Here is a 25,682-nt window from a genome sequence, read left to right as displayed (position 1 = left end):
TTAGATTATGATAATTGCCCTTCTCTTTACAATACTTACGATATAAAATCCTTTAAAAAGGTTTAAAAATTAAGTTTGTTAGGAAAAGAAAAAGGTATTGGGTATTTGAGCGCTAACCCTTGGTTTATGATCGAGTAACTTGCTCGTGGTGTGAAAATAAATTAGGATTTTTCATGAATGATCTCTGTTCAGGCGACCAACTCATAGTTCGTAAACGAGTAACTTATCCATGGTATGAAAAATATCAAGGATTTTTCATGGATGGTCTCTGTTTGGGCGATTAGCTCATGCTTTGTGATTAGGTAACCTTCGTGTGGTTTGAAAAACATCTAGGATTTTTCATGGATGGTCTCTATTCAAGCAACCATTCCATGGTTTGTGATCGGGTAACCTACCCGTGGTCTGAAAAAATAACTAGGATTTTTCACGGATGGTCTCTCTTCAAGCGACAAACCCATAGTTTATGATCGAGTAACCTGCTCGTGGCGTAAAAAATATCTAGGATTTCTCACAAATGATGGTTTCTTGTATCCTCTTATGAGGAGCTATGTCCTTCCTTATTCTTAAATGATCCAACTTCTGATTTTCTTTGTCCATGTTCTTTATGGATTGGATTTCTAGTAGTTCACATTTGTTGAACCTTTTTGGTTGCTTTCGAGGAATATTCCTTGATAATTCTTGCAAATATGCTTATGATGTTTATGTATGTATTTTACTTATCTTAAAATATAAGTCCCTCTTTTTTGCCAACTCATTGAACCCTTTTAACCTACTTGAGCCAGCATGTAGGTTTTTCCATGATTTTCATTATGCCTATAGTGATTTATTGAGGTTTTCTAACCTTACAGCTTTGAGGAAATCATTACATGCTACCAAAAATAGTTGTCTAGAAAAGTTTAAGACAAAGTTGCCACCCTGCCTTCTTGATTATCGTGAGAAGAACTTTACTTCTTTTTAGATTTTTCATTTTTGTATTCTTCCAAATGTGCTCTATGTTGGTGGCTTAAGCAAGTGATGCTTTTCAAGAGCCCTCCATTATCTTATTGATTTTTTCAGGATAAACTCTATCTATAATAGTTGTTAGACTTTTGACTTTTTTTATTTTTTAAAATTTAAGTAATTTTGATGTGTGCTTAAAAAAACATCTTTAAAATACAAAATTCCCCAAGTTTTTGGAGAGGAAAGGTTTGTTTTCATCTCACTTTAAAAGGTGTTTAAAATTGACAAAGGTATATGATGAGGTGACCAAAAATTTGGTGTAGTAAAAGCTTGTTTTTCTTGCGTGCTCATTTAATTTTTATGAATAATGACAAATATTTGTCCACTATGCCATAATTTTGATGAAATATTTACCAAGTTGAGGATGTTATTTACCAATCTAAATTACTTGATTGATTGATCATAAAAGGTACGTAATACAGGCTATGGCTTTTGGCTATGAAAGAAAAGGATTTTTATGCTCAAAGAGTGTTTCAAGGTTCTAAGGACTTGGGATCATTGTCATGGTGTTTTTCTTTTCTTTCATCTTGTTTCTTTGAATTTCCCTTTTTGATTGCTTTGGTGGGGCTCACTTATTTTGTTTTGACCTTAATTTGGTCATTTCTACCTTTTCATTTAAATATGTCCCCTAACATTTGGATTTCTCGAGCTCTATAGCCTTTTCACGATGACTCTTTGTCCTTTGATCTTTAAATTTTTGCTTGCCCCCAGTATGGGGTATGATCTTAGTCAAGATTGACCTTTGACTTTTGAAATTTTTATTTGCCCCCTAGTGTGGGATGTGATTCTAATGAAGGTTTTTATGAAGAAAAACTTATTCAAGCTCAAATGGGGTCCATAATGGATATATTTTTGGAATGTGAAGGGAATAACAAAGATGATCTTTATTCTTTTCAAGCACAAACAATTAGAATCGATAAATTTATCCTCATCCAATGTAATGGTTTGAAATAAGACTTCTAATTGATGACAAGTGAATCTTACTACATGTAATTATGTGTATAACTAAAACGAGCTCAAGATATATGGTGTAAGTAATTCGTTGTCACCTTAAGGTGGGAATTGCTTGATGAATAAATGACAAAATATTATTTTAAGCAAACATTATATTACTTTTCCTTAAAAAGTTCAAAAATTAGTCAAAAATCCAAAAAAACCATTTAAGAAAGAGGAACTTAAAAAAAAAACATTTTGAGCCGTTGAGATCATGTCAGGTTGTAAAGGATGTTTATTTAAGAGGAAGGTTATACATAAAGAGAGTTATTAGCGAAAATTTGTTTTATTGATGAGAATGAATTACACAAAGTATTTCTTCACAAAATCTGAATTTACAAGCCTAATTACATCATCTCCATCTATGTTAGTGCCCTTCCTAAGAACGCCTTTTTTACCATATAAAGGCATTCATAGTTTGGTGTCCACTTGTTATGATCTTCATGAGGCAATGATAGAATTTTTCTTAACACCGGATCACCTTATCTAAATTCTCTCGACCAAACTTTCCTGATGTATGTCTTAGCCATTCTTTTTTTGTATAGTTGGTGATGACAAATTATTGCTAGCCTCTTGGTTGTAATTATACGACAAAGATTATAATTTCCACTACTATTTACCATCGGTTTGGTCAAAACCAATTCTGGTTGCCCATTCTCTGTTAGTTGGTATCTGTAAACTTGCCCGACCACCATTCCTACCTCTATCTTCTCTTTGATGGTGTCAATTCTTAGCAGCCCTCATGTCATCATACTTTTCACTTCATCATGAAATTCTTTGTAATAATCAATTTCATGCCCGTTGTGCTGGTGATATAAACAGAAGTCGCCATTATTTTTTTCGGTTTGTTTTTGTGATGGTGTTTTGAGAGCTGGTTTTAACATCGGGTATAACTCATGGCTATCCTTATTGCTTTTGCTTCCTTCATTCCCCATCTTTATAGCATTGACATTTCCACTTTCCAAAGCGTGGTTAGGAAGAGGATTGGAAACCACATTAGGTGTATCATCAAAAGTGATCCATTTTGCTTTGATGAGCTAAAAGATTTTCTTTTTGAAAGTGAAGCATATCTCAATGCTATGTCTAGGAGTATCAACATGATATTCGCATTTAAGGTATGGTTTGTACCATTAAGGGAATGATTATTACAAATTTAAGACGCGGATAAGTGTTACTTAGCCAATACTAAAGAGATGCTTGTAAATCTTTTAGGGATATAGGAAGTGGAGAAAGTTGTTTCTTGTTTCTTTAGAAATCATTTCAGGGGCGTAATGTTCTTTTAGTTGGGGTATCTTACTAGTTTTTCAGGGTGTTGGGTTGATTTTTTGGTAAAGGGGAGGAAAAGTTCATATTGGATACAAATGAGGGTTTCTGGTAGGAATTGTAATAACTCACCTTTTCAAAGGTGTTTACATTTGTCTCTTTTCTTTTCCTAATAAATCCGTTCTTTTCAGTTGGGTCCACTATTTTTCCAACTCTAATGGCCTGCTTAATTTGTTCGACCACAATCATAATATCTATGAAATGTTGGACAGAGCACCTGCTAGATGGTTGAAGAAAGGTGTTTTGAACGTATTGGAAAATAAATTAGTCATTTTGTTTTCTAATAGTATGGGCTCAACCTGAGTGGCCTTCTTTCGCCACCTTTAGGCATACTTCTAGACCTTTCTTTATTTTCCTTCCCCATCATTAAAAGGCTAGATTTGTCTAGTGTTATATCAATGTTGAATTTGTATTGTTTTACAAAGGCTCCTACCAAATCTTTCCATCCTCGAATCTCAGTATTGTTGAGCCTCATGTACCAAGACAGTGTAGCATCACTGAGGTTATCTTAGAATAAATAGATAAGTAACTTTTCATCGTGGACCACTTAAGCCATTTTATTGTAGTAAGTTTCTAGGAGAGTTAACATACATTGTGTGTATTTGACGAATTCAGGTACTTGAAAGTCCCTTAGAACTATGTCATTCAGGACCAAGCACATTTTAGCTGCTTTGATGGGGCCATATAGATTAGACCCCTCAACAACTTTTATCATTTCTTCCAATTCGATCCACCTGTCATAAGCCTTGTCACCAGGGTCCTTTTTTGGAGCTTCTTCGTTAACTATGCTTACTACGAGGGGTAGTCTTATGGGGCATACAAGTGGGATGTATAGGAAACTTGTGAACTGGTTTTCTAAAGATGTTCACATGGGGTTTAGATTCTAATATTGAGAGCAAGTTGCAGCTGTTGGATAAGGGGTTACTTTAGTTTGAGCAACCGGAGCTTCTATTGATCTTGTTCACAATGCTTGCTCAAGTAGGCTAGTTAGTCTTGCCATGTCACCCTTCAGGTTCTTTATTTCCCTCTAGTGTTCAGCTTCCAAACGTGCATGCTCTCCATTCACTATTAGCCTTTTTTTGGATCAAGTGTGATAAATTTGTTTAAAAAGAGGACCTATATATCAACTGTTGCATATGCATATATGTTAAAAATGTTCACATGTTAAAGCTTATGCATGAGAAAAATATATTGGATATGAGTTAGCCTTTTCGAACTGACTCATGACTTCCATAATTCCTGGGAAAGATTTATGAGTTCAAACTGGTTGTTGTAAAGGAGCATCTACCAAGTTCTTATCATGTTTGAATCACCAAACATATTAGAAAGAAATATGAGCTATGACCCTTTCATAAATAATAAAGCGTTCATACATTGTTTTAAAAACTTTTAAAATTCAAAAAACTCTATACATCATTACTCATAAAAAGCATCACATCTATTAGTTATGTTTCTAATAAAAGAAGTGATGGCACTCATGTATTCTCGGTACTTCGCAGCATTATTTCCAATCTAGGTAGCTTGTTGTTGCAACCTTTTAGCATTTGCTGAATTTTTTTTATCATTTGCCTTTTTTTGTCATGGAACAAGGTATTATCGGCGATCAATACTCTGTTACTGGTTGCTAAAGCTCCATTGCCCTTTACAGCTCCTCTCTCTCAATGTCAAGCTCAACTATTTTAGAGTTAATTTGAACCTCAAAATTGTCAACATAGTCTTGATATTTTTTACGCTCTTGTTTAATCCTAATTAAATCTTCCTCCATCTCAAAGTAATGGATTCTTAACTCTTTCAGCTCCTCCTCTTGGATTTCCAGCTAAGACTGCAATATCTTGGATTTTCAGCTCCTCCTCTTAGATTTCCAAATAAGAAATAGTATGTTTTCAAGTGGTCGATCAATAATGAACCTTTAAGGGTGAATCAACATAAGGTTTAAAAAGGAAATCGGTCAAATGAAATACTCATGGATGAACCAATCAAAAAACATGATTTTTTTAAGGAATCAATAAACATAAATTGCTTATGGGTGAACCGATCAGAAAATAAGGTTTTGAAACTAGTTGGTCAAAATAAGCTTCTCATGAGTGAACATTTGAACATGAGATTTTAAAAAAAGGATTACTAAAAAAAACAGCTTATGAGTGAACCGATCAGAAAACATAAGTTTTGAAATCCACTAGTCAAAACAAAACACTCATGGGTGGACCAATCAAACATAAGATTCAAAAAAAGAATTGGTTGAAAATGAACTGTTTAGGGTTGAACAAATTAAACATAAGATTTTTATATTAATTCGACAATCTTTAAAATTTATCTGATGTTAATAATTAGGACACAAAAATAATCAAGCAATCAACATCCATCAAGTCATCTCATATATAAAAAAAAATTAAACCACACCATCATAATCAAAATATAAAGTTTAGGGTTTTATTTGACAAAATAATTCGCGAAGATGCATCATATGTAATGTAATGCCTTGAACCTTTTACGTGACTATTATTTTACTAATTGTCTTGAACATGAAGAATGGGATATTTTTTTTTCCTTCTTCAAAATCATTTTCCACTGTTATTTATGATGCAACCCTATCATTACATAATATTCATCTTACAAAAGATTTTGGTATAATCAAATTGTATCCGCATCACCTAACTTATACAAAGGTTTATCTAATACAAAAACTAAGCAAATAAACATTTAGTATCATTATTGGGGTGTCAAAAGGATGTACCTCCAAAAATCCATAATAAATAGCACACATTGTAAGCATATCCATATTCATTTATTTCAATAACTTTTTCTTAATTGTATAAATAAACACATCAATATAAAACTATAGATACATATAATTGTTACCACAGTATAACTACGACTATAGGTACAATCTTGAATATTGATAATCCTTTTACGAGTTTATTCACGCTATCCTTTGTTTACATAAGATTTCCTTCTCCTTTTCTACCATAGTATCCTTTGGTGGAACCTCCAAATCTTATCCCACCATGTTAGTCTTGTTGATATATGTATCAACATTAACTCCTTTGGATTATAATATAATATAATCGTACTATTCTTTATTCTAAGAATCTTACTTAAAATTAGAAATTTATCTCATTTGTCTATAACATTTATCTTACTATTTGAAACATACACTGCCATAATTATTTATTTCCTCCAATGATCATACTTCATAATTAGAGTGACCAACATCGTTTATCCAATTTATTATCCAATCTTTGTGTTTTAACCTACTTATGAGTTTAAATTTATTACTCTAAATCAATATTCATGGCTCGAGCTTAATATATATTTTTGGATTCATTAATTCTATGCATACACTTAACTAATGAGTAAATTTGCTTTTCGATTTATTAAACTTATTGTTCACTTATCTCGTACCTTAGTCACATTTCTTGGTTCATTCAATCCATTTTCATACTCAAAACTTGTATTCTACATTAATTATATTTATTTACTCATTTTTATCTTCACATCTCGTTTAAATATCAATATAAAATTTTTTGCTCAATTAAAATAAAGTTTAACTTTAATTTTTTTAAAATAAAAAAATTTCTGACTCAATTTTATAATAAATCTTTAATATTTATTACAAAATATATTTATGACATTTGTATAAAATTAAATATTAAAAATAATTTAAATCAATATGTAAAATTTATACAGTACATTACCTAATTTCTGGGAAAGTTCATCTTGGCCCCTTTTACTCGTCCACTAATAGGAAATGCTGAGCAAGGCCCAATTCATCAACTCTAGATATTGGATAGAAAAAGCACCCAACCGGACTTTGATCGAAGTAGCAATAATTCCTCCTCGGCGACTCACCGCCGCAGTTGGCTACTCTTGACGGTCTCAAGCAAAAAGGCAATAGCAGGAATAAACCCTAAAAACCCACTAATAAAAGCCCTAAATCAAAGTCGATTTGTAAGAGAAAGATGGGGAAGAAACAGCACAGCAAAGATCGAATGTACATAACAAAAACAGAATGGGCCACGGAATGGGGCGGTGCCAAATCCAAACAACTCCAAACTCCTTTCAAACGTCTTCCTTTCTATTGCTGCGCGTACGCTCTCTAAAATATACCCATAAGATCTTGCAATTATTATTTATTGATTTTTTTTTCTTGTGGTTTGTTATTTTGCAGCCTTACATTTACGCCGTTTGAGTTTCCAGTTTGCACAGCAGATGGCAGTGTATTTGATTTAATGTTAGTATCCTTTTCTTTTCTTTTAATCTTTTGTTGATGTCAGTGCTGAATTTTGATGATGATGATATGTTTCTTCTTTCTTTTTTGTATCAAGGCACATAACTCCGTACATAAGGAAGTATGGGAAGCATCCTGTTACCGGAGCTCCGTTAAAGCAGGGTGATCTTATACCACTCAATTTCCATAAGAATTCTGAAGGTGCGGATTTTCTTGCTTTATAGTATTCGAAAACTTAATCTGATCACTGAAAGAAGTAAGATGATTTTGTGAATGTATACAGGTGGTAGAAGCTTATCTAAATTTTAATTCGATTTCATTGTTATTCAATCTTGAGATCATGCTGATTTAAGTTAGGAGGAAGAGAAAAGAGAATTAATGCTGAGAAGGATGGTATTTTGTGGAGAAAACTTGTGAATTTAGTACTGTGTAAGAAATTTAAGATGTTCTATGTGTTTTTTGAGGAAGACTTAAGTAGGCGGTGGCATCTTTTGAGTTTGGAGTTGAATAATCACATCATTAAGTTATGTATGTTGATCTTTGCTGTGTTAGTCGCTAGGAGGGCCTAACATTGGCATGTCCTTTTGGGTTAACCTAAATGTGGCTACATTAGTTCAACCAATTCTATTGCTTAGTTTACTTGTTTCCTTGAAATTAAGCTCAAATGTCTGATAAATACATTTTTCCTTTTAATTTCATTACTTTTGTTGTATTTTTCTTCCGTGGTCTACTTGTAGGAAAACTTTCCTCATACCCACTGTATTACTAAAGCCTTCCAATCTCTCCCTTCTTACTGCTTCCAAATGGTTGTTTGATGCAAAACTTGCCATTTGTTTGATGATTCTTTCGTATCTGGATGTCTATGCAACTTAGTTTACACCCATGTGCTAACCATATTACTATATTTTGTATTTTCTTCATAGGAGAGTATCATTGCCCTGTGCTGAACAAAGTTTTTACAGAATTCACACATATAGTTTCTGTGAAGACTACAGGAAATGTGTTCTGCTATGAGGTAGCTTTGTTCATTTTTTGCTTGTTCATTTATTGTCCGTAGTCATTCTCTTGTTTCTTTCTGCTCTTATTTATTCTTTTGCTTGTCTTATAGGCAATTAAAGAATTAAACATCAAGACAAAAAACTGGAAAGAACTACTGACAGATGAACTGTTCACAAAGGATGACCTCATAACAATTCAGGTGACTGATAAATTTACATTACATTCCCCTTAGCCATGTTACACCATGTAGGTGATGTTGCCTATCACCTAAGGAGCTGCTCTTAACTCTGCAAGTATGCTTTGCAGAATCCAAATGCCATTGATAGTAGGAGTACTCTTGATTTTGATCATGTTAAGAATGCTCTGGAAATTGATGATGAAGGTAGGCTATTTCCTTTGCCAACCTTTCTGGTTCAAATGCATTGTTTTAATATGCCTTTTCAAACTACAAGGTGACTTCAGACTTTGTTTTCCAGAGCTAAAGAAGATGAGTTCGGATCCATCTTATAATATAAACATATCTGGAGATATCAAGCAAATGTTGGCAGAGCTTGGAACCGAGAAAGGAAGGCAAATTGCTCTTCATGGAGGTGGAGGCAGCAAGGCACAAAATGAAAGGGCTGCTGCCCTTGTTGCCATTTTGGCTGCCAGGTCACGCATTAAAGAGGATCCCCAATCAACTTCAAACAAACTTCCAAGAGCTTATAGTATTGTAGATGCTGCATCTGCTTCAGTTCATGGAAGAAGTGCAGCAGCAGCTAAAGCTGCACCAGATGACAAAACTGCTGCTCGGATAGCTATGCACATGGCTGGTGAGAGGGCGCCTGTGAATTCAACAATGGTAAGTTTTTCCCAAGTCCAAGCTTTCTGCAAGACACAAGATCAGACATTAGAGAAATTTTTATGCTACTATACTCTCCTCAAATAAAAGTAGGACCTGCCATCACAACTACCAATGTGTCCCACTTTTATGTGATCAGGAAGCAGTACTCTAGGAATGCTGAAATTGCTCATACTAGAGCCGCAAACCAATGATCAATCTGGGATTTACTAAAGCATGCCCCTAAGTATGAATAGCTGAATATACTTTGTTCTCTCCTTTTGACCTTGAAGTCTTATCCCAGTGTCATATAGCTGTGACAAATACAATCACTGCTTGTTTTCATTTTTGACATGATCTGAATCTGGTTTTGTCCATCTCATTGAGCAATGGGAGTTTAATCTTTTTTTGTTCCCTTTTTTTAGGGAAGATATGAAAGATGCAAAATGGTAACACCCTGTTTTGACTTGATTTTTTGCTTCAGGTAAAGAGCCGTTTTACAACTGGTGCTGCTTCACGATCCTTCACTTCAACCTCTTTTGATCCTGTCACAAAAAATGAGTTTGAATATGTCAAAGTTGAAAAAAATCCAAAGAAGAAAGGTTATGTTCAGCTGCAGACAACACATGGAGATCTAAACATTGAGCTTCACTGTGATATAACTCCAAGGACTTGTGAGAACTTCATCACTCATTGTGAGCGAGGTTATTATACTGGAGTGGCTTTTCATAGAAGCATTCGGTATGTTATGTGAATTTGATATTTTTCATCGCTCTGTAAATGTAGACAGATCATAGATGTTGACCAAGAATTTATCCATCGTCTGTAGGAATTTTATGATTCAAGGTGGTGATCCTACTGGCACTGGGAGAGGAGGCGAATCTATATGGGGGAAGCCTTTCAACGATGAGCCAAACTCCAAGTTGCTCCACTCTGGAAGGGGTGTTGTCAGCATGGCTAATAGTGGTCCCCACACCAATGGTTCTCAGTTTTTCATCCTCTACAAGTCTGCCAATCATTTGAACTTTAAACATACAGTTTTTGGTGGAGTTGTTGGTGGCATGACTACATTGGCGGCAATGGAAAAAGTTCCTGTTGATGACAATGACCGACCTCTGGTGAGTTATTCAGATATCTTGCTCATATATATATATATATATATATATATATATATATATTTGGGTTCCTTGACTAATTTGGTACAATAATGGTATTTTTACAATTGAATGGCAGTTGACTTGGCAAATGTGAAGTGAAAAATACATTATTTAGTCTGTGGACAGCAAATTCTTTGATAATACGATTTCCATAGGCTTGTATTAGTTATTTTCATAAAAGTTGACTTCTTGTAAGTATTGGGGGAGTCGGATATCAAAATTTTGTGAGATATGGAATGTTGAAGTCTCATAAGTAGCATGTGAAGGGAATAACGTTATCATTTACTGAATCCTTGACCTTTTCTCCTCTCAATTAAAATGCTTGCTAGGACCTTTGTGTTGCAATAACAAAAACCTGAAAGACACTACGGTTGCTCTATATATTGCTGCGTCATGAATTTATATCGAATAAACTGCTTGTGATCCAATGCCTCATATTTGTCTTTGTTCATCTACAAATAATGCAGGAGGAGATAAAGATAACTAGTGTAACGGTATTTGTCAATCCTTACACAGAACTTGATGAAGAAGAGCAAGAGAAGGCTAAAGATGAGAAGGATATCGGGGACGAAGAGAATGTAACTTTCTGGGCCCCTTTTGGAGTAGAGAAGCGGCATTTTAAGTTTCTTTTCATTAATTTTGGTCTTGAGAGAGTGATGTGGACTTTGTTTGTCTGTTATTTTTTAGGAAAAGATTGGGTCATGGTATAGCAATCCAGGCACAGGAACTACAGAAAGTGGAACTGTGGGTGGTGGTGGTGGTGTTGGAAAGTACTTGAAAGCAAAAAATGCTAAAACTGAATCCACTGCAATCGACAGTGGTTCATCAACAATTGCTGTGACGAAGAAAAGGAAAGTGGGAGTTTCGACAGCGGAGTTCAAGGACTTCTCTGGCTGGTGAAAATTTCCTAATTCCTGTACCGTACTCAGACATTGGAATATGCGGCATAGATGGAGGTAGGTAAGCAGAACATATTCTTTCAAGGTGCTTAAAAATTGGAAGTAAAATTTTGAAGGGTGGTATTTCATTGTTGAGGTTGTCTGTACAATAAGATGTATTATTAAACTACTAGCAGAGATAGTTTACATATGATGAGTGCAGATTTTGTCCCGAGCACTCTCTCTCACTCTCGCGCACACACAAGCACGCACAAGTCAGCACCCGTAAAGGTGAAATCACTCTTATATGCTGGTATAATTAATTTCATGCTGGATTGTCATTATCTCATGATGGACGCCGCCCCATGATTTTCCTCAAATTATGTTTCTCCCTAATCTTTTGGGGCATAACTAGATGCAATTTGACATTCCAGTAAACGAAGATATTTCTGTTTCCAATTTTGATGGAGATACTGCGATCTAGGGATCGACTCCTTTCTTTATTGTCACTCCTTCCGAAACATCCCCAGCCACTTCGTAGTCCCGTGCTTTCCCTGCCTTAAAAAGTACAGTCTAATTTGGTTAAACCTGACTTAAATTTAAAGTCTTTTGATAGATAGTTTTTGTGCTTTCAATTTTATTTTTGATCTTTTTATACAAATCAAGTAATTTTGTTACTTTGTTCAAGATTTCATCCATAGTTTTTGTTCTAAAACTAATAAAATGATTCAAATACCCTCAGCTTTAATAAATTTTTAACCTAATTATTGTTCTTAATTTTTTTAAAGAGTTAATTTTCAATTTTGAAAATCAAGTAAATAACTTTAAGGTGTGATATCATGATTTTGACTCCGTTCAGAAATTTAGGTTTGAATTAATTAATTTTTAACCTAATTATTTTTCTTAATTTTTTTAAAGAGTTAATTTACAATTTTGAAAATCAAGTAAATAACTTTAAAGGTGCGATATCATGATTTTGACTCCGTTCAGAAATTTAGGTTTGAATTGAATTAAAAATTAAAAACTAATAACCTAAATATTCTTTTTCTATCCCTGAAACCATGGTAGCCTTGAGATCTCATTTATGTTTTTCAATTTAAGATAAAAAATTTTGGATGGAGAATCAAAATTATGATATTGAATTTTATCTTCTAAATTTAAAATTAATTATATAGAAAACATTTAACATTGATTGGTTAGTTTAAAGATGATTAAAATTGAAGGTATACTTTAGGTTTGAATTGAATTTTATCTTAAAATTTAAGATAAAAGATCATTTTAGTAATTTTATATTCCGAAGATGGACATAACCTTGAAAAAAGCAACAAAAGTTTGAACATACTTTAGGTTAAAAGTGAAATTGAAAATACAAGAACTAGTTCTTAAATGTTTAAATTCAGAGAATATTAGGCCAATAGTTTCGTTTTTGGATGGAAGTGTTTTTATTAAAAGTTTATGCAATTTTATTTTCAAAATTGTGTTTGGTTAGTGTTATAAAATATATAAAAAAAGACATATAAAAAGGATATAAATATGATTAATTGGAGGAACAATGACGAGAACATAAAAAAATCGGTTTCTAAAATAGTTTTAAAATAAATTCTATTATTTCAAAATAAAAAATATATATATAAATACAAGTTCTTTTTATCCTAATTGTTTCCATCTTTTATGTTCCAGGACTGTAATCAAATTATATCTAAGAATTCTTCCTTCTAGGTTAAACTTCATCAAAGCTCTGTCGTTTCACCATTGGATAATATGGTCATTGACTTATTCCCGATTCTGATAGCTTCAAGTATTCTTCTCAGGAGCTTGAAAATACTGCTGGTTTTTCTTGCATCATTTTTCCACTGCATATTATAAAAGAAGCATGTTATGTCGAATGTGACCTAAGGAAGAACGGAAAGATTACACTAACATTGCATTTTTTTTTTCTCAATTGGCTACATGGATTTATTTATTTATTTTCAAGCAAAATGACTTTTCAAAACATTCATGTACTTGGAAGTCCAAGTTCTTTCGATTCATACCGTAATCTTAACTTCTTTTTTTTTTAATTGTGTGAATCAAATATTTTCATTGGTTTTTTAATTTTTAGTATGAATTTTTTTTAGTAAAAATATTTAATGATAACTTAAATTAGTAAGAAAGATTTTAATACGATTAAAATATTAATTAGTTTAACTAAATAAACAGATATGATGTGATTACAAATAAACAAATAAAGACAGATATCGAATTCTAAAAGTCCCAATCTTATTTTTTCTAAACACTTAATATTATTTACGAATTATTTATCATGCCCGATCCATCTAATTTATAAAAAAAAATCTTAATAAGAAAAACTTATTTAATACATAAATATATATTTTCTAACTCAAAATAACAATTACTTACCTAATACGCAAATCTAATATTAGCCTTGGAGATAACCAAACATTCCTAATAACCTAAAAATAACAATCATCATAAATGATTTGCTCATTAGTATCCAATTCAATACATAAGATTGTTTCTAATTCCTACTTTAATCAAAGTTTAAATATATCACTAACTTAAATGCCCTAAAATTCCCTTCAAAAATTACCTAGAACCATGTTATTACAACCCCTTGTTTTACTTAGAAAATACTTACTTATTTTAATAATTAAATATAAAAAATAATTATTTAAAACTTATGGCAATTATGGTCCCAAAATAATAACATCATAAAATCTAATAGGAAAAAGGATGAGAAACATTTTTTTTTATTTCAAGTAAAGCAGTAGTTTAAGAAGTGGATGTGTCGAAAATTATTGACTAAAATGCTAAATCATACCATGTATTTTTTATGTATTTTTTTAAGCCAAAATATGATTTTTATTTTTTGAAAGACTTGATCATATGCACACCAAATAAAACATATTTTTTGTATTTTTTTAAATGAGAAATGTTATTAGAAAACTTGGAAAATTTATAGATTTCAATGAAAAATGTATATTTTAATATTAGGACGACATCTTACAGTATAAGTCTAAAGCCCCGATATTAAATAAAATTATTGAAAAAACATTAGAGGAATTTATTTTAAATTGGTACTTGAACGTTTTTAGAATTTTTAGGAATTTATTTGAGGCTTGTTTGGCAAAAAAAAAAAAAACAATTTGTATTCAAAACAAAACAGTCAAAATAGGTATAAGGGTATGTTTTCCAAACAACGCCTTAGGCCGAAAATTTTTCAACAAAAAAATTAGTCAACCAAACAAAGTCTTATTACCTGACCCAAAACAAAACTAATCGGGTTGACTTAAAAACACTGCTTCAACTTGTAACGAACCGAAAACCATGGTTTGACCCGAAACTAAAGCAAAATAAACAATTAAACTAAAAACATATCAAAACTAAAAAAAAAAAACACAAAAATATAAAATTTTCTAACAAAAACAGATCAAACACCAAGAATATAAAGAACACGATGAACATTCAAATTGTAACCCAGCAAACACAAATCACAAACCAAACAAGTTTTCATGCAATCAATGGCAAGGTTTTGTTCGTAATCATGCGAAAATCAAGAATCAAGCATCCATTTTCTTCGATTAACACTCAAAAGCCACGATTGATCAAAATCTGTTTAGGCAGTTGAAAGAACCTTATAATATGCATCAATATATGTTATTGGTGCGTTTTAACTCTAGATTATTTGTTAAAGATAAGTGTAAACACCGACAACAATTTTCATTGATAAAACTGTTAAATCTGGTAGTAGATGACACAATAAAGATTAAAGCTAACATATAAAAAAAAATTATTCTATATAAATTTTTCTTAATAGACAACAATATTAACCTAGATGGATATTTTCATTGTCAATCAAATAATTAATTTCCCCCATCAACAGTTTCAAAGATGTCAAAAGCATCAAAATGCATGATATCTAGCAGATTATGATGTTCATCAAAATTCTATTTTTGTACCTTTTCCTTTTTTCTTTCAATGATGCTTAGTAAATGTCAATAAAATATTTAGAGGGTGATTGGTATTGTGGTAGCGGTTGTGGTTGTGGTTTTAAAAAAGTTGTTTTATAAAAAATACTTTTAGTTGAGATTGGTTTGAAAAAATAGGTGTTTGGTTAAAACTGTGGTTAAAATTGAGGTTGAAGAAAAAGTAATTTTAATGTGTTTGGTTAAGAATGCTTTTGAAATTGAGGTTATAAAATAATTTTAAAAAATATATATTAATATTGATGGTTTTTAATTTAAATATTATGGATTTAACTATTGCTATTACATCATGAAATAAATCACACTTTATATAAAAAAAATAACTTTAACAAAAAACTATCTACAATTTCATTACGTACAAAATTTATCCGACAAGAACTACAAAATTAGGTAAAATATTATCAAAAATAAAATTAAAATTACAGTACGAGTAAATTTAATTCACCTTAAACTAATTTTTTTTAAAAAAAGTTGTTGTTCACGTTCACGTGAACAGTGCAAGTGAAATTAATTAAGTGTACTGGTTAAAAAAAAAAAACTTGTTCACTGAATAGTGGAGGCATGCCTCCACTGTTTAAAAAAAAAAATGTTTAGTGAACAGTGGAGCCATGCTCCACTGTTCACTACAGTAGCATCATTTCACCGCGCAGAAAGCAGGCAGGAGCTGCTTCTCATTTTCTCGTGTTTCAAACGTTGTAGCACGTGGGACCCAGTGAACAGTAACTCGCGTTCATGTGTTACTAAACAGCTTGTAGCTTCAAATCATAGGAAACATGGACGCCACCACGTTGCCAAACGGTTTCTTAGATGTACAACAAATACGTGACTAGTGACCTTTCATTCCACCTCTAAAGAGGTTAAATTTTATGCTTTAAAAGGCTTATTTTTTAATCTTTTCCCTTTCCATCTCATTATTTTCTTGCTTTTTAAAATTTGAGATGTTATTATTACCGTGATATTCATAGTTATTATAGCCATGATTATGAACAATTCCACGCCATCAACCACGATAATCAAATGTTGTAGCATTCACTTTAAAGTATAGCTTTAAACCAATTTGTCATAATTGATGGTTTTATTAAAAATTTTGTTGAACAATAAGAAGACATGATATCAATTCAAAATATTTCGTAAAACCATGCACAAAGTATTGTTGTTGTATAAGCATATTAAAAGCATGAAAAGTTTAATAATTTTTCTCGAACACATCTTTTTTTAATAACATCTTCTAAAATAATTTTAATTAAGAAGTAATTCTGAATATTATGGAGTTATATTTGCTTATAGATTTAAAATTGTGTAATTACAAGTTAATCCATTAATAACAAGCTTTTGAAACTTTTTTTTTTTTTTACCATGCCTTTCTTTTAAATTTTGTTAAAAGATATATGGGATATATGTATGGTTAATTATAAGATATTCAGATTTTTCATCCTTCATGAAGATGGTGATGAAAGAATATCATTGCTTTAGTATGATCTTGGAAGGATGCTTCATTTCCTTCTTCACTTGTATAATGTATTTTTTATTAATAAAACTTTGTTGGGAGGCTAAGATAATATAATGTATATTTCTCTTTTTTAAGAGACAAAATAATTATATAAGTCTAAGAAAAATCTTATATTTTTCAAGAGACTAAAATCAAAACTTTTTCTACATGATTTTTCTAATTATACTACCTTTATAGAATGTTAATTATCTTCCAAACATATTCATACATTCTTTGATATTATAAATAAAAATAAAATTTGAATTTATAGATGAATATAGAATAGAAAGATGAATAAATATGTTATACCTTGTATGGTTTGATCATCTTGGTATAATGTGATATAAAATTAAAGAAACGAAGAAGAGAACAAAATAAAAAGAGAACAAAATACAATTATTTACATACACGAGTTGAAAGTTTACTATATATCACATCCATTAATCTATTTATGAGATGCCAAAAGGTCTTTTTTTTTTTTCCTTTCTTATCCCTTAAAAAATACAATTTAGCTTTTTCTGTTGTTAGTATTTCAACTTCAGTCCTTATTATTTTGATTTTATATTTTTGGTCTGGCCCTTTTGTGGAAATTTTATTTATTTTTAATTTATCAAATATTATATTCTTCAATTTGATCATCATTCTTTTGATTTCTATATTTTTTTCCTTATTCTTTTTGTAAAATTTTTATTTGTTTTCAATTTAATCCTTCAATTCAAATTGATGGTATTATATTTTTCAATTTGGTCCTTATTTTTTTTATTTCTAATTTTTATTTGTCTTTTATAAAAGTTATTATTCTTTTTAATTTCACCTTTCTATCAAAACATTTTTTTACTTTTTATATCAATTATGATCCTCATTTTTTGTTCTTTCGCTAAATTAAATTTTCTTCTCAATTTCACCCTTCAATCAAACAAAAAATTAATTTTTTTTTAATTTTCATCCTTATTCTTTTAATTGCTATTTTTTAATTCCTTTAGCATAATTGAATTTTTTTTTCTTTTTTATCATTCAACATTTGATTGATTAGGAATTAGATTTCATGTTTTTTTTTTTCCAAATTAGGTGTTTTGGGTTTAATGATCCAAGTCACGGGCTTGCGAAGTTAACTCTCTCTCTCTCTCTCTCTCTCTCTCTATATATATATATATATATATATATATATATATATATATAAGGGCTTTATAATCCTCTTTATTTTTAATAGAGTTATTTGAATCTCACGATCTGGATCGCGGATTTAGCGGGATATCTCAAGTTAGCTTAACCCTTATTACCAAGATTACAGATTTGTCATGATCGGTTTTTTATGCCATGTTTTTTTACCTCATTTCAGCATTTGAATATCATTTTTTGCACAAAACATTAGTCCTTGTGGCGAAGCGCGAGCATCAAGACTAGTACATTACTAAAAGGAAATCATGGAAAATCTATAAATTTTTTTTTTAGAAAAATAATTTTGCTTAGATTTTTTTCCTTTTTTTCTATATACTTCACATATTTTTTCATTTTACACTTAGCCTATTTATCACCATAATTTTGCTTAGATTTTTTTCCTTTTTTTCTATATACTTCACATATTTTTTCATTTTACACTTAGCCTATTTATCACCATTTTATTTCTTCATTTTTATGTATAGTTTATAGTTTTTCCTTTTCTTTTATTTACATTTTAAAAAAAAAATTATATTTTTATTCTTTACACTTGAAATATTTATCACTCTACACTTAGTCTATTTTAGTCATTCTTTTTGCTCTTATCTTTATTCTTTTATAATTTTTTTACTTTTTTTTCTTTACATGTTTTTTAAACAATTATTATACAAAGACTAAAAGAAAATAGTATTTCACTGTAGCAATTGCAACATTATCTCATTTTTTTACTATGTTAGAATTTAGCTTATGATCTTACACATCTTTATTAACGCATATGATCTTCATTTTATTTTATTATATGTAAGCATCGGTTTTTTATTCATTATTATATTTTTTTACTTAATGTCAAAAAATAAATTAATAAAACCTAAACATTTATTCTTTTGCATAAGAAAAAAATTATTTAACCCGCAGCGAGTCAAGTCTAATAGATGCGTTAGCAATTTTCTTTTTTTCATTTTAGCACAAAATATTTCTTAATTTATTTAATTAATGCATGCATAAGCTTTTCGATTTATTATTATTATTATTTTATAAAAAACAAATTAAAAAAAACTTAAATATTTAATTTTTTTACCAAAAAAAATTATTTAATCAGCTATAAAAAATACAGTTCAAATAGCTAATAGCCACTAAGAACTCAGGCTCATCCTACTAGGTATTGGAAGGATGAAGTAGCGGCCAACACTACATTATCTCTTGATGTGCTAAAAATGAAAGCACTACATCAATAAAATTAAAGTTTGTGTGTGAATCCACTAGCAAACCAATTGAATCATAAAATTGACAATAACACTACATGTTAAGTCAGTACGATATGTTTAAATATTATTATTTAAAAACACAACAATTATTTTATTATATTTAAAAATAATAACATTTAGTAAATATCACATTTCTGAAAAGTAATAAGATAAAAATATATAATTTCACCAATTTTTTTTAAAAATTATATTATTCAACCAAAACTTTTAACTTACTGTGAGATTTTAAAAAAAAAATCCAATGAAGCTGAGAGAATTGGTACAACTGCAATGTTATTAGCAAAATTTGCATCTCATGAATGGTTTATATAGGCAAGCATCCACCCATTCCTCCTAAAAGCTAATATTAACAGTGCCTAAGCAAAGATATGTATTCAATCAACGCACAAGCTTTTTAATTACAGGCAGACAAGTGAAAGAATACGCAAAAGAGCAATCACGTATGATACACTGAAGGCTTGATATCAAATAAACTTGTCATTTCAGCCCTCTCCTCCCCGAAGGAAGTCTCCACTTTCTATGCCAGTAAATCGATACCCTTGACCAGACTGGGAATCCGAAATCATAATCCAGTGGTCGATCCGCAGGCCCTCCAACTATCAAAGGTAACCACACATACCTCGAGTCCCTCAAGTCTGCTGGGTTCCAACGATCTGCTATAAAAACAAATGAACCTGGAAGACCTGTCAAAGGAAATACATATGTACCTTGTGCAAAAAATGTAGTCTGTCGAAACATTTTGTTCCCTCCAACGCATGGGTTTCCCATAGTTTCCCATGGTCCCATGATTGACTCTGCTGCATGGGCTAGGGCCTCATTTGGCGCCCAGCCAGTGCAACCAGAAGTGATCATGTAATAAGTCCCCTGATACTTGAATAGAGCCGGGGCTTCCCTGTGCTGCCCAATTAAAATTCTTCGCACAACATGTGTAACATCAAGATAATCTTCTGTAAGTGGTCCAATGTGAAGCTCGCTATTGTCCTCAGAGGAATATATGATATATGCTACACCATCATCATCCTTGAAGATTGTCATATCCCTGCTGTCAAATCCATGGGGCTGTTTGCTGTGGAGGTAGTTGAATGGACCGGTTGGATAATCGCTAATGGCAATGCCAACAGCAGCTTTGGTGTAGTTGGCATCATCAATATGCATCCACATTACATACTTTCCTGTCTTCTCATTGTAAATCACTTTTGGCCTCTCAAGCACATTAGATTTATGGAGGTCACAGGTTTCATTTGCCTCTTCTGCTTCCAGTACGATGCCCTCATTTTTCCATGCCCAGAGGTCCTTGGAGGAATAGCAACCAACTCCTATGATATCCACCTGAACAAAAGTGCATAGAAAGACCCCAGTGAGTTACATGTGCTCGGTAACTGAAGCATAAATTACATCATAGGCAAATGGAAACATAAAACATATTATTAAAACATGAACAATATCAAAGACCTATCTTAACCCAAAAGCTCAAGTTATTAGATGTGGCTTAAAAAATGGTTTTATATTCTCTCTAACACACCATTAAGTAAAATTCCATTGGGCTTGAAACTTGGGCAAACCTACCACTATCTTATGCTTAATTTTTAATTTAATTTGAGAATGAAGTCATAAGATTCGATCTCATGACCATGTGTTCATTAAAGCTTTAATACTACGTTAAACAAAACCATCTACCCAAAAACTCAAGCTATTGGATGAGGCTCTAAGAATGGTTTTATATTAACTCTCTCATAAACATATATAAAAGTACAAGGAGATGGATAACATGACAGGTTTTATTTGTTACAAGAAATATTTGAAGTTTCTAAATCAAATTTCCTGTACATATGATAATTTAAGGGAATCTTTTAATAAAAAACAAACACTTCATGCATAAGCACTTCCATGAGAATTAGAAATTAAGACACTGCAAGTATTTTACAAGACATTTTTAAACTAGAAGCATAAATAGGACTAGCTTTCCCGGCTTTTGTACATCTCATAACAATGTTTAAATGTACAACAGTACTGTATGATAACCCTTGTACTATATGATGAAAAAAAAATCAAAACAACCTTTTTACAATTCAAGAATATTAATGATAAGTAGAGAATGTTGAGAGCTGAACAATATGAAAATGCTTTCTTATGGATAGAGGGAGGGGAAGACAATTAAACCATGACAAAAACAAAGCCTCAATCCTAAACTACTTGGGGTCAGTTATATGGATACTTTTGCACCATTCTGCACAATCATACTCCAACCCGCCTCAATAACAAGAAATTTTAAATCCTTCCATGTCACTTCCATCCCATTAAAAACATCTCAGTAAAATATTTATAATTGCCCATTTGAAGTTTGGTTACCTCAACAGTACATGTCCACCAGTTATCACATCTTGATTGTGGAATTGTCTTGATTTGGAAAATAGTCTTTGAAATGATTTTCACAGGCTTTAGTTTAGGAGTATTAAAGGACTGTTACTCTGAGCCAAGAAATCAACATAATGCATAAGTAAATTTGTCTAAGAAGCAAAATGTACATATTTTCCACCTTAGTTAAGATAAGGTGGGAACAGATAATCTGAGGCATCCTACATATTATGGGTTAGAAAATTGCACAATCTTCTATCAGTGGGTTTCAGAACATTATGGATACAAGGAATGATGAAATTAAGTACTGTTTGCTTTCAAGGGTTAGAATAGCTTAAAGAAGATAGTTTAAAATATGGTGACCAAATAATTCACATTTGAATCAACATGGATATTATTAACAGAAACAAGCTTCAAAATGGACGTGCATTCTTGAACACGCTCATTAATATCACTGCTTATTGGATGATCAAGCACTGCCACCATCACTCTATAACAGTCTGACTACAATGCATTCCCATATAGTAATATTAACTTCAGTATTGCACTCAGACTTATAGGGGCTATTAGGCCGCATATAATTTCTTGAAGCTATACAATCACTCCAACTTGGATGATAGGAGACCAAAATCATTTTATTGGTTTAAACCTTGCCAAGCACATGAACTCTAAAACCCACAAAAGAAAAGAAAAATAAAAGCATAAGAACCACATTCGAAAAGCCAAAATCTTTACAGAAAAATCATACTGATCTTGTACATCAAACTAATAACATATCACTACTCCTAAATAAACCATTGGCTCCAATTGAACCTAGGTCTCCTAGAAGTGGCCATCAAAGTTGAGACTAATTCAGTATGACAACAGATTCCATGTATAACATTTGATAATGAAATCATGTGGTAAAGCAATTTCTCCCCAATTTCAAGCTTCATAAATGGAAAAAAATAAAAAATACCAGGGGCATCCTTGAACAACCAAGAATAATTCTGGCTGGGCATGTAAACCATATGCAAAAGTTCCAAAGAGAAATCAGTACTGCTAGAGAAACCAATCTAAAATTTAAAAGCATGATAGCTAACTTACCCGAGCTGCTCCTTTTTTGTGAGCATGGTAGGTTGGTCCATCTTTATATTCTCCGTACCAATAATAAGTCCTTGAGCTTTCATCATATAGAATTCCCCCTCCATGAGCTTGAATTGGATTTCCCTCAGTATCCAACCAAATTCTTCCAGGATAATAGTTGAAACTGTCATTCCCAGAATCATTCATTGGATCTATAGCAGTTTTCATATCAGGAAAGAACACATGCCTAAGTTGGGAATTCTCATCAAGAAATTCATCAATCAGTGTGGTCGGCCTCTTAGGCCTTCGCTTTGCAGCACGTGGGGACCTTTTTCCTTTCGGTGGAGGTATTTGGATATTCTCCTCTTCCACCTCTTCAAGTTCACGGAAAAGAGTGTGATGACTGGTATGAAATTGGACATCTCCAACTTTTCCACCATTATGGCTAACAAGGGAGTACAAGTGAAGGGACAGCAGAAATCCCACCAAGCTCCATACAACAACAGATGGCGAACATCTGCTCCCTGCATTGCAATGGAAAGTGGTTGGTTTCCTGTATTTGTTCCTCATTGTCATTTTCTCTCCTCTTTTTAACTCCATGATAATGCAGCAATTAACAAAATGCAACCTACGGATATCCAATAAACCCGGCCAAAAATAAGTCACAAAAAATCTAATCTATATTTGTTAAAGAAAACTATTGAGTTCATGCAAAGTAAAGAGCAAATCCAGACAAGATTAGAACTTTTAAAGATGGAGTTAACTGAATTGACTGAAATCAAGTGTAGATATAGTCCAAAACACTCATTTTACAATTTGTACATTGGTTTCTTTACCTTCTAATTTCAATTACCAATAGCCAGCCTATTTACTATAAAGGGAAGACCTTCCCAGATTCACAATCATGAGGATCGTTATCCAGTTAGAACGACCGCTTACAGAAATAGTAGCAAAACTACAAGAACTTCACCCACATGGCAATTTCCCGACTGTTCAATACAGCAATCAGCACAAAACCCCATATTGCAAAAACCAAAAAACACAGTATCCCAACAAAAAATAAATAAATAAAAGCAAAGATATAATAAAAAGGGAAAATGCAAAAAGGATCATAAAAACGTGCAGGCAAACCAAGAAATAATTAAAGACCAAAGTCAAATAACTTACCTGACAAATAACGAACCATGAGTTGAAGAGAAATTCTAGACATGGGTTTCACTATCGAGGTGGCAGCAACAAGAAACTAGATTAACAGACCAAGCAATCCATGCCCTTCTACTGTATCAGCCAATATGAATAAATCATCTAACTTCACAGAAACAAGAAAAGAGAAGTTGGGTAGTTGGCTTTTTGTTGTATTTGGATCTGAAGAAGAGGTGGTTGTTGATGATATTGATGGTGACTCGAGACCAAAGATGCTATGGTAGCGCTCTCTCTCTCCCTCTCTCCCTCTCTCTCTCTCTGTTTTCAGCAGTGTTTGTTGGGAGATTTTGATTTCTTAATACGATTTATCTGGAAGATGTTGTGTTGCTAGACTGCTGTAATAATAATAAATGAATCTAACGATGAGTCCGCGTCCTTTGACTTTAATCGTGATCTTTCTCAAAATCTATCCTTTTATTTTTATTTCAAATTAATTTATAAACTAAGAGAGAGAAGCGTTTGTATTATAAATATATTTAAAAAATTATAAATTCTTCTGTAATTGGAAAATAAAAATTATTATTTATATTTAATAAAATAAATTAAAAATATATATGAAATGTTAGTTAAATATTAAAGTGAAAAGCTAATCTTTTTTTAATAAAAGCAAAAGATATATTCAAATATAAATATTATACACTGATTTTTTTTATTTTATATTTTTTTTAATTTTATTTTAGAGATTAATTCTAGTTGTTAACGAGATGACATGTCTGCGCGCTGCCGCGGGTTTATAAAAAAATGCACTTGATAGTGTTATAATTGTGAACCAGCGTTAGATAAGTAATAGAAATTAAAGGTATGATGGAGCAAATATTTCATGACGGAAAAAAAAATTGTGTTGGTGATAAAAAAAACTTAGAAACTGAACAGAATGATTTGTAGTAATCTACAGTATTTTATAAGGAAAGATACGGTGTTTTCGCCACATGATTTAGCTTTTCAGTTAATAAAAAGCAAAAAACATTACAAAGCTAAATTCTCTACCAACTTAATATTAAAAAAAAACCAACAAAGATAATTTTGGAAGAAAAAAAACCCATGAGAAAAAACGTTGCAGCAATTGACAATGTTTTGTGAGGAAAACTAAAGCGCTTTTTCCAATAAAATAAAATAAAAAACCATTTAGAGAAATATTGTAGCAATCCACAGTGTTTTGTGAGAAAAACTACAACGCTTTCCTCATATGATTTAGCTTTATTGTAATTATAATTCTTAACCAACTCAATATTAAAAAAAAAATCGACAAAGATAATTTTAGAAAAAATCATAAAAAAATCACATGGGAAAACACTGCAACAATTCACAATGTTTTAAAGAAAAAAATTACAAAGTTAAATTCTTAATCAGCTCAATATTAAAAAAAAATTGACAGAGATAATTTTAGAAAAAAAAATAACAAAACAAACACCAAAAAAAGAAAAAAAATCATGTTAGAAACACTGTAGCAATTCACAGTGTTTTGTGATGAAAGCTACAGTGCTTCCCCACATGATTTAGCCTTATTTGTAATGACTTGTAATTGTAATTCATAAACAACTCAATATTAAAAAAAATAAAATTGAAAAAGATAATTTGAAAAAAATTATAACAAAAAAAAACCATGCGGAGAGACACTATAGCAATCCACAATGTTTTATGAGTAAAGCTGCAATGCTTTCCCCACATGATTAAGTTTTATTATAAAGTTAAATTTTAACTAACTCAATATTAAAAAAAAAATTGATGAAGATAATTTTAAAAAAAAATATTACAAAAAAAGAA

The 25,682-nt window shown here is 31.4% G+C and overlaps 2 protein-coding genes across 3 annotated transcripts; one reads left to right on the top strand and one right to left on the bottom strand.

Moving 5' to 3' along the window:
• The first annotated feature begins 7,056 nt into the window (after positions 1-7,056).
• Positions 7,057-11,629, top strand: LOC7489779 (peptidyl-prolyl cis-trans isomerase CYP65). The gene is made up of 11 exons (XM_024602303.2): positions 7,057-7,402; positions 7,484-7,546; positions 7,641-7,744; positions 8,467-8,558; positions 8,652-8,741; positions 8,849-8,924; positions 9,019-9,383; positions 9,847-10,103; positions 10,192-10,480; positions 10,987-11,097; positions 11,207-11,629. Exons 1-11 carry the CDS (start codon positions 7,275-7,277, stop codon positions 11,417-11,419), a joined length of 1,788 nt encoding a protein of 595 aa, XP_024458071.1. The 5' UTR covers positions 7,057-7,274; the 3' UTR covers positions 11,420-11,629.
• A 7,922-nt stretch (positions 11,630-19,551) lies between these two features.
• LOC7476438 (uncharacterized) lies at positions 19,552-24,245 on the bottom strand. Of its 2 annotated transcripts, none has more exons than XM_002306477.4 (3): positions 23,883-24,245; positions 22,737-23,343; positions 19,552-20,624 (listed from the first exon to the last, which is right to left on the bottom strand). In XM_002306477.4, exons 2-3 carry the CDS (start codon positions 23,313-23,315, stop codon positions 19,773-19,775), a joined length of 1,431 nt encoding a protein of 476 aa, XP_002306513.3. In that variant the 5' UTR covers positions 23,316-23,343; positions 23,883-24,245; the 3' UTR covers positions 19,552-19,772. The 2 variants fall into 2 exon arrangements, with proteins under 2 accessions (XP_002306513.3, XP_024457701.1); XM_024601933.2 differs by having other exon boundaries at positions 22,737-23,239; positions 23,883-24,244.
• Positions 24,246-25,682: the final 1,437 nt, after the last annotated feature.

This window comes from Populus trichocarpa, chromosome 5 (genome assembly GCF_000002775.5).
Source record: "Populus trichocarpa isolate Nisqually-1 chromosome 5, P.trichocarpa_v4.1, whole genome shotgun sequence".
Classification (NCBI taxonomy): Eukaryota; Viridiplantae; Streptophyta; class Magnoliopsida; order Malpighiales; family Salicaceae; genus Populus; species Populus trichocarpa.
The sequence above is the reverse complement of the archived record's forward strand: the minus strand, read 5'-3'. Positions and strand labels throughout refer to the sequence as shown.

Bases quoted from the DNA above. Each gene is read 5' to 3' on its own strand.
- LOC7476438 (XM_002306477.4), bottom strand. From the start codon at position 23,315: ATGGAGTTAAAAAGAGGAGAGAAAATGACAATGAGGAACAAATACAGG. The intron at 20,625-22,736 runs GTAAGTTAGCTA...ACTTTTGTTCAG, and splicing joins ACAAAAAAGGAGCAGCTCGG to GTGGATATCATAGGAGTTGG.
- LOC7489779 (XM_024602303.2), top strand. From the start codon at position 7,275: ATGGGGAAGAAACAGCACAGCAAAGATCGAATGTACATAACAAAAACA. The intron at 9,384-9,846 runs GTAAGTTTTTCC...TTTTTGCTTCAG, and splicing joins CGCCTGTGAATTCAACAATG to GTAAAGAGCCGTTTTACAAC. The intron at 11,098-11,206 runs GTAACTTTCTGG...GTTATTTTTTAG, and splicing joins ATATCGGGGACGAAGAGAAT to GAAAAGATTGGGTCATGGTA.